General features: G+C 39.3%; 1 protein-coding gene across 1 annotated transcript in view; it reads right to left on the bottom strand.

Moving 5' to 3' along the window:
* Positions 1-5,986, bottom strand: part of SLC26A5 (solute carrier family 26 member 5) — a 32,494-nt gene extending 26,508 nt beyond the window's left edge. Inside the window, exons 1-2 of the mRNA XM_060632278.3 lie at positions 5,788-5,986; positions 3,894-4,033 (exon numbers count right to left, since the gene is read on the bottom strand). Of these exons, the coding sequence (XP_060488261.1) occupies positions 3,894-4,033; positions 5,788-5,939 (292 nt within the window). The 5' untranslated portion in view covers positions 5,940-5,986. The remainder of the gene's footprint in view (positions 1-3,893; positions 4,034-5,787) is intronic.
* Between the last annotated feature and the right edge of the window lie 12,886 nt (positions 5,987-18,872).

Below are 18,872 nucleotides of genomic sequence, written 5' to 3'. Positions count from 1 at the left end.
AACCTCTTCTTTCTGGAACTGCCAGTAGATGATGGAATACCAGGCCTGATCCCCTGGTGTTCTTGTCTTTCTTACTGCTCACGTATTCATAGTTTACTTCTATTTCCAGGAGATTTCCTCTATCTTCCAGCTCTTGACTATTTTATTCTAGTTATGTTGTTAATTTCTATGAGCTCTTTGTTGTTCTCTGAAGGCCCTTTCTAAAATCACATCCTGTTCTTATGGATTCGATCTGTTTTTACACCTTGCTGAGGATATTACAGAACAAATGTTTTATTTTGCCTTCTCCACTAATTATGTACCCAATGGTCTTCTTTCTGTTTGTTTTCTTCCTTGAAGCCTCATGTGCATTGGCCAGTTCATTTATTGATGGGCTTTACTGTGCCATTGGATGAACTGTAGGCATCTTGGTTGGGGAACCCCCAATTGTCACTATCTCTGGGGGCAACTCATCATTTACTTTGGGCTGCAAGATCTTGGAGGCTCTTCTGAGGTGCACAGGGCAAGGAAGAACCCTCACTAGCGCACAGCTCAGTGTGGACTTAATTCCCCCTGACCATCTTTCATGGTTTTCACCCTTCCATCCACAGCATGGTGCCGGTGTGGGCACCTGGGTCTCTATGTGTGTGCTAATTATTATACAGACTTTCAACCCATCCTCTTGCTTCTAGCCATCTGCCTCTCACCTTAGACAATACTCAGCGCTGCCAATTTCCCAACGTTCCCAAGGCACACACCGAAATACCAGCTTCTTCCACTGATAATTCCGTTGTCCCTTGTCATTCACTAGCCATCTTTTTTTTTCCTGCTCCACAGTGTCTCCTCTCCCATTTTCTTTGTCCTTGCTAGTTTACACCATTTCCCTCTCCTTTACCATCATTTTAGAGGGACTTTATTTATTTAATGTTTATTCATTTTGAGAGAGAGGGAGAGAGAGAGGGAGGGAAGGAGGGAGGGAGGGAGGGAGGGAGGGAGGGAGGGGGAGGGAGAGACAAAATCCCAATCTGTCAGCACAGAGTCCATCATGGGGCTCGATCTCAGGAACCCGAAATCATGACCTGAGTCCAGCTCTACAGTCAGATGCTTAACTGACTGAGCCATCTGGGTGCTCCCAGAGGGACTTTAAATAAATTAGAGATAAATTAATGAATCAATTAATTCAATGCTTAACAAAATCCTTTTACTAATAATGTATCAACCACAAGCAATTAACTTAGTATCTCTTGGATTTCTATCTGTGCTACATTTTGTTTTTCATATTTATCCATCTTCATTGACTAGTGATGGGCAGAAAAATATCTTTTCCATACAAAGTTGATTGTGGGATGACTTACACCTCTTAGTGTTTGACCTACTGGATAATTCCTTGTTTTGAAATTATGTCTTCCTTTCTGCAATACCACAGTCTCCTGGTTCTCCTTTCTCCTTTCCAGATGTTTTTTCAGTCTCTTTTGCTGGTTCCTCCTTCTTTATTTGGTTTTCAATATTGGACAAAGCTTGATCTTGGCTCCCTCCTCTTTTGTTCCACATTCTCTTCTTGGGTGGCCTTGTCTACTGCCATGGTTTAAATGTTCCCCATATGTCAAAGATCCCCAGACTGACATCGGAGCCCACACCTCTCTTTTGAGCCTGTATTTTAAATATTAACATGCACTGTCCATGTCTCTATCTCCCAAGTGTTTCAAATTTAACATGTTCAAACTTACCCTTCAAATCCATTCCTCCTGCAGTCTTTATTATGTCTGCAATTGGCACCTCCAGCCCTCAGATGCTGGAACCAGAAATCTCAGACATTCTTGACCATCCTTCTTCCTCACTGCCCTCACATCCAATCTAACTCTTCAGCCCAGAAACCTTAAAGTAATTCTTGACATGCCTTGTTTCCCTATTCTCCCCCAAATCAATCCAACAGCCCATCTGGCTGAATTTTACCACAAAATATAGCACATATATTTGTAATTCTTTCCATTTTTATAGCCACCACCCTAGATCAAAATGGAAGGAGGGTAAGAGGTCAAAGATAAATTTCTGGCACAATCCTGAGGATTTCTCCAAAGTGTTAGTTTACATGGGCTCATTGCATCACTTCCTGTGGCCTTATCTGTCCGAATTGACCAAAGGTCAGTTTCACTTGTTTCAAACGCTGCTGAACCCCTGGATGTTCCCCTCCCTGCTCCCACCTCTGCCTTTGAACCCATCCCCTTCTCTGTCTTTGGGGTGCTGGTGCCAAAATGGATGAGAAAAAATGTCCTAAAACTGGTTTAAGGCTTTTGCTTAAAAGATTTGGTAAATCAATCACTTGGAAAATTAAAAATTCAGCTGAATGATCATTAGGGGACGTGATTTTTTTTTTCTTTTGACCAATTGATCATTTGCTAATTAATTTTTGTGAAACTGAAGAAGGGAATAGATTCTTGGCAACTGACCTAGAAGCTGTTCAAGCCTTTATCACCTTTCGCCTACAATGAGTCACTATCACCTCTATTGGTCTCCCTACTTTCCTTCTGATGCTCCTCTCACCAACCAAATCCACCCCCCCAAAGCAGTCTCAGTGATCTCTTAGAAAGAAACCCCAAGTGAAAGCATGGTGATAGCTTTCAGTGCCCTCAGAGTGAAATCCAAAAAGTGGCCAACAAGGATCTGTAGACCTGCCGCTGCTCACCTCGCTGGCCACCGTCCCCTAGCCCCCCACACCCCTAGCAAGCTGCTTTTCAGTTGCTTCTTCAAATACTCCATTCTTCTCCTAAGTGTCTTCACACATACTATCCCTGCTGCCTCAAATGCACTTCCTCTCATTCTTTACCTGCCTCCCAAGTATCCTTCAGGACCCAGCTCAACTCTCTCTCTCTTAAAGAACTTTTTGTGATTTAGCTACTCAAGTTAGGTTCCCCTATTATTATCTTCCAGCACTCTGTATTTTCCTTCAGAGTGTTTAACATCATTTGTAATTAAAAAATTATATGCGCTTTTAATTTTTTTTTAATTTTAATTTTAGAGACAGAAAGAACACGAGCAGGGAGAGGGGCAAAGGGAGAGAGAGAAAATCCTAAGCAGGCTCCATGCTGATGCAGGGCTCGATCCCATGACCCTGGGATCATGACCTGAGCTGAAATTAAAAGTTGGACACTCAAATGACTGAGCCACTCAGGCACCCCCCAAATTTTTATGTGCTTTTATTTGTTTGATGTCTTTCTGCCTTATCAAATGGTTAGTTCATACAGAAAAGGAGGGTCAGGCAGATGCTTGATAAACATGTGAATAGATGAATAAATGAGCATTTTCTGAAATTCTTATATCACATATAAAATCACACAAACGTAGAGGAACTCAGTCTATCCCAGTCCCTTGTAATTAGAATATGGATTTATAGGTCAAGAACCTTAAAAAAGAAAACCCCAACAACGTGTTCAATGAATAACTGATTAACCTAGCAAGAAGTAGGCCATGTGCAGTCAGTTCCGAAAGGTCCTGATCTGCAAAGTAGTATCACTACGTTCTACAACTACTATCTCTGGGATTTTAAAGGGTTAATTATTTCTGAAAAAATCCTTTATTTTATTATTATTTTTAATGTTTATTCCTTTTAGAGAGAGACCATGAGCGGTGGGGAGGGACAGCGAGAAAGGAGTACAGAGGATCCAAAGCAGGCTTTGCACTGATAGCGGTGACAGCGATACGCAGGGCCTAACTCAAACTGTGAGACCATGACCTGAGGTGAAGCTGGACACTCAACTGACTGAGCCATCCAGGCGCCCCCGAGAAATTCCTTTAGAATGATATGATAAAAGTATGAATTTGCAATCATAATGAAATTAAACAGAAAACGGGTCAACAATTGTTTGAAGAGATAACAGCAAGGGAAACAACAAAAAGAAATAAATATACCTACTGACCTTGAGGAAGCTGAAGTACCCCTGTGCTTATGCCTGAGACCAAGTCACCCAACACATACTCTTTGAATTTGTACGCGGGCAACCACTTAGTTATGGGCAGGAACATATAAATGATATTTCGTATCTTCTTAGGAGTACATCTGGGAGGACCAAAAAAAAAAAAAAAAAAAAAAAAGACGAACATTTCCACCAAATTCACACCACGGTGTCTTCCCTTCCTCATATTGTGGCGCAATAGGGACAAATTCACATTTGGTGCTAAGAGCGACCTTGCCACTTGGGGGAGATCAGAAACAACAAAAGCTTCTTGCAACCTTTTCTTTTTTTTTTTTTTTTTTAATGGAAACATCTGAATTGGCTCCATGATAATGCTCTACAACTTACCATGAGAAATAAGAAAAACTTAGTTTTGAAATAATGGGGATACCCTGGAAGCTATTATTTTAATAGATGACATCCTAAATGTACTTTCTGTGTTGGTGTAAATCAAAGTAGGGGAATTACTTACTGCTTCGGTCAATTTTTGAAGGTGGAGCCATTGACCAGCAGGCCCACCCATTTAGTTTCCCCCTTCCTTATAAAATGAAGGACATGTATGTGTTATGAGCTTTATGAATATGTATTTGAAGTGCTTTAGTATCTTTGATTAGGAAAACTCAAAACACCATTTGTTACTGGAGTATAGTAGTGGATTCTGTGTCTGGTTGTCTTGATTAGGTGGATAAAACCAAGGCTTTGCATTTAGTCCCTACGTAGTTCAATTAATTTTGATACATGAATATGCTCTGGGCCACGGTCAGTCCTTTTCCCACTCTATGTCCATCATCAAAGACATCACTGAATAAGAGCATGGACAGATGAGTCTGTCCCTCACTCTGGCAGCCCCAAGTCCTCCTGGTGACAAGGAAGCAATTTATTCCATTCAAAGGACAATGTACTCTTACACCACGCACGGTACTTTATATAATAATGTCTTTAGTGGCCAAAGCATCTGATTATCAGGTTTAGGAAGATACTGGAAGCAAATGTGGGGCAACTGTGGCAACAGTCATGAGTTTGAGCGAAACAAATTAGATTAGATGCCACACTCTTTTTTTAGAACATTAAGGTATTAACAATAGCTATGCTTATATACTGTTTGCCACGTGCCTTGCACTTCGCATATCTTAATGGATTTTAATCCCCAGTAACTCTATGATGTAAGTCCTATTATTATCCCCATTTTACACAGCAGGAAACTGAAGCACACAGCTAGTAGGTGGTTGGGACTAGGATTAAAACTCGGAGAGTCTGACTCCAGGGTATACATTTTAAAACTCTCCTGATGGTCATACTTAGAGCGGAGGGTCTCTGTGAAGCTTACATGAACACAGAGCACAGAGGTGTCGTCCCAAGGGTCTAGAATGGTTTGGTTTTGAAGCTTGGGAGCTATTGAGAGGCACACATGTATTACTGTTCCCAGGCCTGCAACATGGCTGTGAAAGCGTCTCCAAAACAAAGAGTCATAGGATGCTGTCCTTGACAGCCTAGGTTGGGATGTAGATTCAGGATGTTGCCAAATGGAGAAATCAGAGTGGAAAAAAAGTTTGGAACATTCCTGAGAGACGAAGGCAAAAGGTGGATGTGTGGAAGGTGCTGGAGTATGGGAAAGCCGGGTGTTTAAATAAACCATTAAACAGATGCAAGCATAATCAGAATTTAACAAATAGGGTGAAATACATAATGAAGCCTGGGTTCAATCAAATACTATCCCTGAATGAACCATGTGGACAGTTCTGCAAATCCTGAGTGCTCACTTTTTGTTTTTTCTCCACTGCACCAGATTTTCTTTATACATTTGACCTTGCTTCTCTCATAATGACAGAGTAAAGGAAAAAGTTAAAACACAACATACGTGAATGCCTGTTTCAGCTTATCCCCGATGGAATCTGAAATCTTGTCCTTCTTGTGAAGTCTTTCCTGGAGGACCAGATGGCTGAAGATAGGCCTTTCCACATAGTACCTCTGGCTTGCTGCAAGGATTTCATTTTCTTCAGCATGATCCATAGTACTCCGAAATTATTCATCAACAGCAGGAGACAAGCATTTCCTGAGTGTCACTAAGGGAGAAAATAGTCTATTTCAGATGCCACAATCCTACTGATTGTGTTCCTAAGCATCTCTTCTTCGTGGGATTGTAAATTCTTCTGACGACTTCATCTTTCGACAACCCAGAGCACCTAACACATGGATGAGTACCTAGCAACAGCAAATAAATGAAGTTAAAATCACTATGAAAACATATGAGACTTATTTCCTCCCAAGGCAATAACTGGTAATGTGTGTACTTCTAACAAAAGCTCGCATTAAATTCAGTGGCTAAATACTTCAGTTGGCTCTCAGTCCATATAAGGGGGATAGTGACCCATTTACATGTCAAGGAAACAGAAAAAGGGGCAAGATCAGTCCTTAAATTGAACCCAAGTTTCTTGAAGGCATATTATCCTCCTCTCCAATTCTGTACTCACATTTGATTACTCCTTAAATTATCCTATGGTTCAGAACTGAAGCTTATACATCTCCATGAGGAAAATTCCTGTGAAAAGTTACAAGTTGAAAACATCAGTGCAATGGTAGAATACTCACACATGATTATGCTGTCATGTGTGAGACAATTACGATGGTTGATTTATATATATATATATATATATATATATATATATATATATATACACACCCAATATATTTGTGTGCATGGAAACGTGTGCAAGGATGTCTACTGCAGCTTTATGATATTGAAAAATTAGAAAAAAATGCAAATGTCTACTGGTATGCAATAAAAAATAAATTTTGGTATAGTCATATATTGAATGCTATAAAGTAGTTTTAAAAAGTGAAATCTATTTGTGTCATCATCAATAAATCTCAAAAACTTAATTTTCGATAAAAATGCAAGGCCCGGATAGATACCTCAGGGGTACAATAATATAAACAAAATTTTAAGAAGTATAAAGCGAGGTGCCTGGGTGGCTCAGTCAGTTAAGGGTCATAGGATCAGCTTAGGTCATGATCTCACAGTCCATGTCTCGAGCCCCACGTCGGGCTCTGTGCTGACAGCTCAGAGCCTGGAGCCTGTTTCGGATTCTATGTCTCCCTCTCTCTCTGACCCTCCCCCATTCATGCTCTGTCTCTCTCTGTCTAAAAAATAAATAAAAACGTTAAAGAAAATTAAAAAAATAGAAAGTATAAAGCAATACTACATGTTGTTTATGGACACATGTATGTAGAAAATGTATAAAACCATGAATGGCAATGATAAACACTAAGATCAGGATGGTGTTTCCTTTGGAGACAAGGGGAGTCAGACTCAGAAGAGACAGAACTTTAACTGTATCTATAATGTTTTAGTTTGTAAAAAGAATTGGTGCAAATAGAGCAAAACATTTAGATTTGATTAAGTCTTGCAATATGTAAATGGGTGTTTGTTACATGACTCTTTGTATTTGTCTATATATTTCAATTGTACACCTTATAATGGAAAATTAAGTGAACAACAAAACAACGGAAGCCAATGTTCCCAACTGAAGGAAGTTAACAGCAGAGGAGACGGGAGTTGGCATGAGTTAACAGTCAGGTGTCTATGTGATAACAACAGGAGAGTGGGGCAATTCTTGAGGTGGGTCAATACAATTCCTGCGTGATGCAAAGTTTTTCACCAAACTGAAATTACAATTCACACTGAACTCAGGTTCATGTGACCACCCACAAAACATCATCCAAAAACAAATGCCTGTGTCCAAGGAGGTTAAAAATTCCACAGTCTAGAATAAAAAGGAAATCTAACAGCAAATGCAACCAAGTACCAATAAGGATGACATGAACAGATTAGTCTGGAGAAAGAGGATTTTGCAGCAGAATCTGACAAAAATCATATGTTTTTTGCTTTAGGCTAGCAAGGCTGGTTGGCCATCTAATTTTTTATGGCGACTCTAGGAACTCATAATATCCCAGAACGACTGGGCTGATGTGTATGAGTGGAGTCTGACCTAGATCAGTGCAACCATTCTGCCTTCCACCTGCCCCAACTCCTCCAGAACATGACAGGACAGTTTGTAGAACCATCTGGAATTCACACAACGCACCGCACTGCTTTAAGCCTTTGTGTCACTGCAGAGTTCCATTCACTCTGGAAAACGCTGTTTTCTCCCCCTCACTCTCTTCCCATTTTCCCTAAACCCTAATCATTGTAGCTTTCAAAAGCCTCGTTTTGTCCTCTGCTTGTCTGAAGTTTCCCCTAAGACTGGGTCAATACTCACTACTTTGTGTAATTTTCCACTTTTCTCCCACTGATTATAATTATTGGTCTCTTCTAAATTGTAATTCCCGAGACCATACCTTGAAAGTCAAGGGTCTAGCTCAGTCCCTGTCTTAGCAGGTACTCAGTATTTGATGAATGAGGAAGATCTTTGGATTGGTGTTCATGACTGTTGATAATATAGGTCATGCTTCCTGTTATTTCGTATTATAGAAGATGAAGCCTGCTTTAAAATGTATCATTATTATTAATTTTTCTGTACACCTCCTCCTTAGTCATCTTCTCTTCTATTTCAGAAAGGTTATATCTTCCTTCATAGAGCCACTCAAAGAGAAAAAGACCAGGTAGATCTGAGGGAGGTCTAATAAGAATCAGGCTTTTTCTCCCTATTGCAAAAACCCAGTTTTATCATTGATTTTACTGTTCCCCAAAATCAATTTGCCCAGATGTCAATGGGATGAACTGTGATGATCGTATCTAAGGCTGTTGCATCATGTACACTTAGTGGGACCAAACGTAGCCACTCACCACAAGGGTCTGGGGAAGGCTGAAAGTACTGATGTCAGGGCCTCCCTCTGAATCTCCTGAGTTAGGATTTCCAGGGGTGGGGCCTGGACGATGGGCATTCAGTATGTGTGAGTGTGGTCATGCCTTGCTGTACCCATGTGTGATGGCCTTCTCTGAGACTTCAGAGAAACAGAATAGGCTTACACTGAAACACAGAAGATGAAATAAAATATTTCTAAAATATTAGATCTTCTTATCCTTATTCTCCAAAGTCCTTTGGCTATCCCTGACAGGATTCTTCATTTACACCCATTACTCTGAAGGCCATTTGTTAATGCCTCATTTCTCCTGGTCCTGGAATCTCAAAATTCCTTCTACTTTATCAATCAGGGCAATTATGTGTGTGTTTTAAAAGCTCCCCAGGAGACTCAGATGATTGGGTAGGTGGGTATTTGACATATAAAAAAATATTGGCTTTCAACTTTGCCTAAACTCAAAATCTCCTCAGGTGCTTTTAAAACAGACAAGAAATCCTGGGATCTATACAAGACCAATTAGAGCAGAGCCTCTAGGAAGGGGGCTGAGACATTAAAAAAAAAAAAAGCATCCTAAGATTATTTTAATGAGTAAAGAACCACTGGTTTAAAATCTGAGAGGGACAGAGAAATACATATGAAAAAGACATAAGAAAACCACAAAGAAATATTTGGACACAAAAGCCAATTATACACTTTAAGGACTATGAATTAATAATTAATAATGAATCAGTGATACAATTACAGCCAGATGAAATGTTTTCAGAAGTAATCTTTATAATACAATGTATGCTATGCCTTAATATCCAACATAACATAATGAATATAACATGGTATAATATAATATACTTACTGAAAAGTGTACCAAATAACTTTGGAGATGAATTTGAAATATTAGGACATGATGTAGCAGGAAAAATACTTCCTTGAATTTGCCATTTTCAGTTAGGGAATTGGTTCTCAGCCCTGACTGCTCACTGGAATCACCTGGGCGGCTATTGATGTCTGATCTGACTCTACCACCAGGCATTCTGATTTAATTGGTCTGGGAGGCAGGCAGGGACTGAGGATTTAAAAAGCTCTCCAGGTGACTCCAATGCACAGCTGAAGTTCAAAACCACCAACTTATGGCATGGCAATAGACATACACACACCCAAACAAACGAAACTGAACAAGGTGTACATAAATTGTGTGCAAGACATTCTATTACTGTCTTTGCTCATGGGTGTCTTTGAAATTTTCAATAAAAAATTACAAAACAGAAAAATATCTTGCTTAGGTTTTTCTATTCTTCTGTTCTCAAAACAAGAGGGAGTTTTGTGTAGGCAGGCCATGAAACACCTGCTAAGCTTCATGCAAATGCAGTCTTATTTGTTATAAGCATTTCATTCAGGGTTTAAATTAGGAGCAAATCTCCAAGGAAGTTAGATCTCAAAACATTAGACGGATTTAGGAAAGCATTAGGGTATGACTCTCTATAGGTTTACCAAATAAAATATAAGATATCTAAATTTCAATGTCAAGCAAGCAACAAATTTTTTTAGTGTATGTTCCAAATATTGCATAGAGCATACTTACATTACATTTTTATTCTTTATCTCAGCTTTGGGTATCTTTTATTTTCTTTGCTAAATGTGGCAACTGTAACACTCTGTAGGTTAGGAAGAGACACAGACAAGAGGGGATTCTCAAGTATTTTTGAGGTGTTAGGACCCTGGCTAGAGTACAGGTCTCCTAGCTATATCTGTTTGGCAGTTTTTTCTTACCTGGGAAAGGAAAGGAGTGCCGGGAAGGGTAAGGACAGAAGAGGGTATTATAAAGAGAGGCTGTCCTTTTGGGGAACTTTTAATGCTCATCAATAACGATTAAATAATTAAAGCCATGAAGGCTATCGATAGCCCCCTTATCAGAAGAGTGGCAAAGAAACCAAGGAACCAGCATGAGCAGATCAAATGACCAGACCCTTATCTGACAGATAATGAGCTTCCAGTGTGCTGATTGCAATATAAATCACCAAGCTGTAAAACTACCCAAACCCTTACATGAGAAAAGTCACTTCTAAGACGGTCTAAAGGGACAAACCTTCCGGCAGGTCCTCCAACAAAAATACTCATTGCAGAAAAGCAAAATGACCTAGGGGTTCAAATCCCATTTTCCACAACTGTGAAAGAAGGGATTTAAAAACAGTTTCGAACATCTTTCATCATAGATTTCTAGATCTGAAAGTAATCTTGAAGATGATCCAATTTAACTCCTTCCTTTTGTAGGTGAGAAAACAGACCCATCCATACTCACGTTGGGGTAACCTCTCCAAAACCTCTCTCAAAACACAAACCTTGTTTCCTGTTCAAAGTCGTCACCAAATTTAAAAGGCACAGATGTTTATAATACAAGCTATAACAAGGCAGCAGCAACATTTTTGACTTCAAACTAAAAGCAAGAATTAGTTGCTTGCCGGTAACGGAGATTCACTATGGTTTTGTGGAAGATGCTCCAAAATGGAGGTCAGGGTCAGTTCCAGCCCTAGTTCTGCATTTCGAGCGTCTGAGCCATTCAATACTGTTATGACAGGACCAACTAAATCAGGAGTTTCCACACTTGGAAGTATGTCTGAGTCACCTAGGGAGCTTGAAACCACAGACTTCTAGGTCCTTTAGAGACTGTGTTTCAGTAATTCTGGAATGTGTATTGTTTTGAGCTCATGGAGGGAGATTGGTGAACCTGGTGGGAAACTAGACTGTAAGCAGAAACCCAACACTGTTGATTTCTGTTCAGTGATGGCTACTTAGGGCTCAAAAATGCTTGTTAAATGAATATAGAAAAACAATTTGCCTCTCTGAGTCTTAGTGTCCTCATCCTTAAATAATATTTCCAGCGACAACATTCTGAGAACTGTATTTGGCAAGTTTGTTCAAAATGCCAATCAAATCTCTGGATTTAGCTAGAATGGATTCAGTTGTCTGAAACTAAGATAACCCCTCACTCCACACCTCCCCCACACCAGCTCAATAGTGCTTTTCTTTAAGTGTGAAAGTGAATGAGTATTCTTCACTGTGGATTGGAGGCATCAGAAGAGAGACAGTCTCAGGGTATCCATCTATTCAAAGTAATCAACTTACATAACTCTAACTATATAATTAATGACATAATCTAATTAGTTCTAATGCTTATAGTTGTCCTTTTCATTCCAAGGGTGCAACCACATACCCAAACTCACCATATCTTTCAACATAATTTCTCTATGGGCATCAGCATGAATAACCAACAAAAATAAATGTTACTTATTATGAAAACTTTCTATACTTCCCAGGGCATAAACTTTTCTATAATGGACATAGCATATAAAAAAGACTTTGTGACTTACAGTCCAGAAGAAAAATGTTCACTTATGACTTTATCAGACTTTTCCTGAAAGCGATTTGAAAAAGTTGCTTCCTTTTCTCTATACTTCTGGGACCAGTATATAGTATCTGCTTTTCCTCCTTAACAATCATTGACTAACTGCAGTGGCCAGCATGTAAGGAGAGCCAAAGACCCTAAAATCTATGCAAGCTCGTCCTGAATGTAGACTGTGAGCTCTGTGAGGCCAGGACCACTGTCTCTGAAACATGTAGCATATACCCCAGGATGCAGCAGGCTCCCAGACGTTTGTTGACTGCTCTCCGGTGTACTTGAGTGGTGGGGGCCAAAGTCGCCAGAGTACTTAGCTTGGGGCTCTGCCCCTCCTTTTCCTCTTTTATTTTTACCCACTCCTCTTAAATTCCTCTGTCAAAAGATTATTAGATTTCTATCCAGAGACGCAGCATCTGGTAGGCTTTGGATTCAGAAGGACTGTGTTTGGAGGCTGGAAGTGGCACTTAGCTGTGTGTTTTTTTTGGGAGGGAGGTACATAAGTTTTCTGTGCCTTCATTTGCTTATCTGTAAATGGCAGGTAGGAGGACAAGCTGTGGAGTCACACAGACCACTGTTCCAGTTCTGATTCTGCCATCATGATAGAACATCTGGCACGTTATCTGACTTCCCTAAGTCGAGTGACCATATGTCTTGGCTTATGCTTATTGTCCCAGAGTAATTATTACTTCCAAAAGTGTCCTGGGTTGGAAAATAAATTCTGCTTCCTTCAGATTCTTCAGCTATAATATTGAAAGAATAAAACTTCAATAGAGATCTGAGAGGAATAAATTAGAAAATGTTTCTAAAGCACTTATCATGGTGCCTGGCGTATAGTAAGTGTTCAATAAGTATGACTACTATTATTTTATCTTATTTGAGAGACACTGAGAGAGAGCATGCGCGCATGCATGGGGGAGGATCAGAGGGGCAAAGACAGAATCTTAAGCAGGCTCCATGCTCAGCATAGCATCCAACGCAATGCCACAACCCCAGGGATCACGACCTGAGCCAAAATCAAGAGTCAGTTGCTCAACCAAACGAGCCACCCAGGTGCCCCAAGTACGACTGTTATGATGACTACTGTGGACAGGGTACCTAATTTCCTTCAATTTTAGGTTACTTATTTGTAAATGGGGATAATGATTTTCCTCTATTTTTACTTATTGAATCACTAATCTAGTCACATGGCTCAAAAAGTCATGTATTAAAAAAATTGAGGGGCGCCTGGGTGGCTCGGTCGGTTAAGTGTCTGACTTCGGCTCAGGTCATGATCTCGCGGTCTGTGAGTTCGAGCCCTGTGTCGGGCTCTGTGCTGACAGCTCAGAGCCTGGAGCCTGTTTCGGATTCTCTGTCTCCCTCTCTCTCTGCCCCTCCCCTGTCCACGCGCTGTCTCTCTCTGTCTCAAAAATAAATAAACGTTAAAAAAAAAAATTAAAAAAATTGAAGTGCTGTCTCACTTCCGTTGCTCAGAAGCAACCACAGTGTTTAGTTTCCTGTGTCTTTCCAGAAATATCTTACACAGGCAGACATGAAAAACAGTCTTCTCATGATCGGTAGCATGCTTAACGCTGTTTCACACCTAGCTTTTTCCACTAACAACATCTCTTAGTGATCTTTCTATATCAGTATATAATAGCTTCCTCACTGTTTTGTGTTAGGGAGAACACAAGCGCATGTGTGGGTGAGGGGGGAGAGGGAGAGAGGGAGGGTGGGAGGGTGGGAGGGAGGGAGGGAGGGGGGAGAGAGAGAAAGAGGGGGAGAGACGGGGGGAGAGAGAGAAAGAGGGAGGGAGGGAGAGCGAGAATGAATCTTGAGGGTGGAGTCTGACGCAGAACTCAATCCCACAACCCTGGGATCATGACCTTAGCAGCAACGAAGGAAATCAAGAGTTTGATGCTCAACCAACTAAGCCACCCAGGTGTCCCTTTATTTTGTTATTTGAACAGCTGCATAACATGCCATTATATGGATATTGTATCATTTGTCCAGCCAATCCTAACAGTGATGCACTAAGGATTAATGTAAGAATTATAAAGCACTTAGAATAAGGTATTCAGAAGATACTTATTACCTTTTTAATCAATGTTACACTTATTTCCTTTTACCGGCTCCATTTCTCAATGCCTTGAGCCTCCATCTATTCATTCATTATGATTCTACAGTCTACCTCCATGTTTGGCTGTCATATCCAAGTTGGCTACTCTTAGAGATCAATAAGCTATGGTACATGCCCTCAGGAACCTTGTCGTCTAATGTCTCTGCAGCATTTTATATCCTTTTAAGGATTTCCTACAGGTGGGTAGAAGCATATGAAATGATAGAGCATATAGGGGAACACAGAAAGTTCTGGGAATGGGAGCAAGAGACTGTCGGCAAGGAAATATCAACATTTAGGAAATGAGAATAATATAAATCTTGTGGGTTTTTTTTTCCTTATTATAAAGTGTAGGAGCACAGTGGAAATTGGGAAATTTTCCATTTTTCTCATGAATAGTACATATTAAATGTATACCATAAATGCATTTATTTGTACGTGTATAATGTATATTTACATGGCTGGATATGGTCTTAATAGTTTTGCATTAAAATTTTTATACTTAACATGATGATCATAAACGTTTTGTCAGGTCAATAAACTTCAGAAGCATAATTTCTAACGGCTACATAATATTTTCTAATATATGCAATGATTTAGTTAACAGTCTTCCTTATTATTAGACGCTTTGGCTACTCCCAAATTTTGGCTATTACAAGTGAGATTTTTTGTCTTTGATCTGTGTGAGTTTGTGTGTGATGGTAATAAAAAAAAGTTCACCTTTAAACAACGTTAATACTCATTTTAAGTACTGGGTAACTTACAAAGTGAGTATATAAAAACTACTAGTTGACTTAAAATAACACAAATGGTAGACATTTATGTCAGCCTCTTATTTATACACAAAAATAGCTGGGCATGACTACAGCACTTAACACTGAGACTGTGAGGTTAAAAAATTACAGCATCCACATGAGGTAAGAATTATCCACCTTTTTCAGATGATGTATTTGGGATTCTGATGAAGTAAGAAGAGCCAGGATGGGCTTCATTCAGGTCTCCTGATTTCAGAAACCATGCACTTATGCAATGCTGCCTCATTGACTGTTAGATTAATCATGCCAAAATGTTTATCTAATTTTATCTAAAATATACTAACTATAGGCATGTATTCCCACTTGTGATTTGCTGCATATGAAGCCTGGTGGTTTCAACCACATAAAAAGCAAGAGTAGGGTCAAGGAAGGCTTCAGAGAGGAGACTGGATTTGAAGCAGCTCTTGAATAATGGGTAGAAGGCAAAAGCAAGGGCAGGTGATTCTGCACAGAGAAGTGAAAGGTAAAAATTTAACACAGAATGTTCACAGAAATTGTATTCTGAGTGGTTACGGAAGATGAAACTGGAGAGGTTAATAAGAACCAGGTGTTATAGAACCGCAAAGGGCAGGCTCTAGGCTCCATTAGGAGTCCACATCCTCTGGTTATTGAACTCTATTCCCATCCTACTTTATTCGATATAGAAATACTGATCAAAACCACTCTGCCATGGAAAAATTATTCAATTCCATTAAACAACCAAATCCTCTCTAGCACTAAACTGCTGTGACTCCATAAATTGATAAACTATAAGATTTATTTTCCAACTGAGACACTTGAAAGATCCTTAATGCTCACAAGAATCTTCTTTGGAGTAAAAAAGCTCAGTAATTCCAACTGGTGCTTAGGTTTGAGCCACAGGTATTTTAATTTAAAAGAAGTTCTGAACTTTAAGTAAAAATGGAAGAAGAATCCACTGGTTTACCAGGCAGATTCTTCCATTTGTTTGGTGATACTCCCTTAGGGTTGTTAGGAGGTTTTTAAAATAGTGAGCTCATATTAAATGGGAGAAGGGGTGGTTCCCTACTTCTTTAGGCCTGAGGCCATGTCTTCTTTCCAGGTTTGAATGTACAACCCCATGCCTACACCTGGGGGTCTATATCCCACAGAGACTCTCCGATGGGTTGTGCTGAGTATAAGCCTGCACTTACTGCTGTTTTAAAACATTTTTCTATGGAGCACCTGGCGGCTCAGTCAGTTAAATGTCTGACACTTGGTTTTGGCTCAGGTCATGATCTCACAGTTTGTGAGTTCGAGCCCTGCATCGGGCTCCGTGTGGAGCCTCCTTGGGATTCTCTCTCTCTGCCCCTCCCCTGCATGCTCTCGCACTCTTGTGCTCTCTCAAAAATAAATAAGTAAACTTAAAACAATTTTTAAAAATTAAAACATTTTTATGCATTCTTCTGGTAGTCTTTAAGTTTACTGTTTAAACATTTAATTGTGTTTTACCCTTTATTTTTGTGTGTTTGTACTGAAGGGAGGTCTGTATGAGTCAGCTTAGTCCTTCATGTTGCTAGAAGTCCATTATAACTATGCGAAAATTGTTCATTACTGGTTCTATTAAATGGAATTACTTAGTTCTTCTTAAAGTTATTCTTCTTGGAGCTCACTACTTGACCTAATCTGTATTAATTTCTTTCTAAGACTGGTACACATCGGCCAGCTTAGTATTTATTTTAATTGCACTTAGGGAGTTACACTCTTTCCTATTCCACATTTTCCTTCTTCTCACTTTTTACCCTCATTTTGATGGAGCACATCCTTAGGTAATTGATTCAGATAGTGTAGTTGGAAGTAAAAAGCCTGAGTCTTTGAATGTCTGAAAATGTCTTCATATCATCCTCATACTTAATTGATAATTTCATTGGCAAGAGAACTTTAAGTCCAAAATCATTTTCCCTCATTTTAAAGGCATTGCTTCATTACATTTTAGTATCCTGTTCACTGATGAGAAGCTTTATGTCAATCTTAAGTGACTTCATGTTTCTTTTTAGAAAGTTTTAGGAGCCTCTCTATATCCTTGACTCTGAAATTTTATGATTGTATGTTTGTATAGATATTTTTTTCCATTCACTTGATGGATCCTTTTTATCTCATACTTTTCCTCAACTCAGGAATTTTTTCCTGGTATTTCTTTGTCAATTTCTTTCCCTCCATTTTTGTTTTGTTTTTTTCTTTCTAGAGCTCCAATAGACTGATATTGCACTTACTGGACTGTTCCTCTATGTTTTTTCATCTTTTCTAGCATTTGTATTCTGTATTCTTTGACATTTCGTTGTGCATTTTGTGCATTGTTTCTTAAACTTTTTAATTTTTAATGTTTTTTATTTATTTTTGAGAAAGGGACAGAGCATGAGCACTGGAGGGGCAGAGAGAGAGAGAAAGACATGGAATCCTAAGCAGGTTCCAGGCTCTGAGCTGTCCGCACAGAGTCCGACACGGAGCTCGAACCCACAGACCACAAGATCATGATCTGAGCCAAAGTTGGACGCTCAACCAACTGAGCCACCCAGGCACTTCTTAAACATTTTTTTTTAATTCCAGTATAGTTAACATACAGTGTTATTAGGTTTCTTAAGCTTTATCTATTAGTCCTTCTAATAAGTTTTTTTTTTATAATCATTTAAAAAATTTTTGAGATCTTTGTCTGTTTTCTGATTGCTCCCTCTTAAAAGAATTCTGTTTTTGTTATACAGAAACAATATCTTTTTAATCATTCTGAGGGTACTCAGATTTTTAAAAAGCTATTTTAAATGAATGATCTCACCCCTGGCATTAATAACTTTTTTTTTTAATGCTGCTTCATATGTGAGGTTATTCTTAGTTTTACATTTACGTTTATATTTGTAAATTAAAGACTTGATTAACTTTCCTGGGTTTGATCCACCATCACATATCCAGTGCTTCCAGCACAGGACCATCCCCTGAACAAAATGGTGATTAGGAGCCTTTGTGTACCACATTCGCCTTTACTCACTGCTCACCTGACGTTAGGGTGAGGAGGTAAGAGCTGGCCTGCAGGCTAAGGCCCATCTTTCCAAGTGCTAGGAAGAGAAAGGATTTATCTATAACACTAAACTCATATTAGAAGCACAGGCTCATTTTAACGAATGCATAAGAATTTCCATTAATCTCCTGCAATAAGGCCCCCTGCTGCTGCCTGCTGTGTCCTTATTGAACCCATGCCCTGAGCTCTTTTCCAAAAGGTCACTCTTGTTCCCATGGTGGTTCTAGCAGTGATCCTTAGGTCTGTTTCATCGATCACCTGCCTCCAAACATCTATCTCATTCTCTTCAGAGTTCTTCCTATTCTTTGTACAATTTTACAGCCTTTTTTTTTTCATTTTGCAAAATGAGCAGATGTGTGTTAAATTTTATCAATCAGACACTTTTTTTTTTTTTTTTTTGTTTGAGAGACAGAGGGAGAGAGAATCTTAAGCAGGCTCCATTCTCAGACCAGTGCGGGGCACGATCCCACGACCCTGGGATCATGACCTAAGCTAAAATCAAGAGTTGGACGCGTAACTGACTGAGCCACCCAGGCACTTCCAATCAAACACATTTTTTAATGTAAAATGCATAGACATATGGAGAAGGATTTAAAAGTATTTATCACAAAACTGTAAATAGAGATTATGTTTAAACGGTGAAATTGTGGGTAATTTTATTTTTATCTGTACCTTCTAGGAAAAATACTACACACTATTACATTTTAACATAAAATGCATAGATACATGGTACACATATGTACACAGTACACACTATTATTTTTGTAGCAAATGTCATAAAAGCTAGCTCTAAGTGCTCATAATGGGAGTAAAGGGGACTTTCTGTTATCTT

The sequence above is a fragment of the Panthera onca genome, chromosome A2 (assembly GCF_046562875.1).
Source record: "Panthera onca isolate mPanOnc1 chromosome A2, mPanOnc1 haplotype 2, whole genome shotgun sequence".
NCBI classification, from domain to species: Eukaryota; Metazoa; Chordata; class Mammalia; order Carnivora; family Felidae; genus Panthera; species Panthera onca.
The sequence above is the reverse complement of the archived record's forward strand: the minus strand, read 5'-3'. Positions and strand labels throughout refer to the sequence as shown.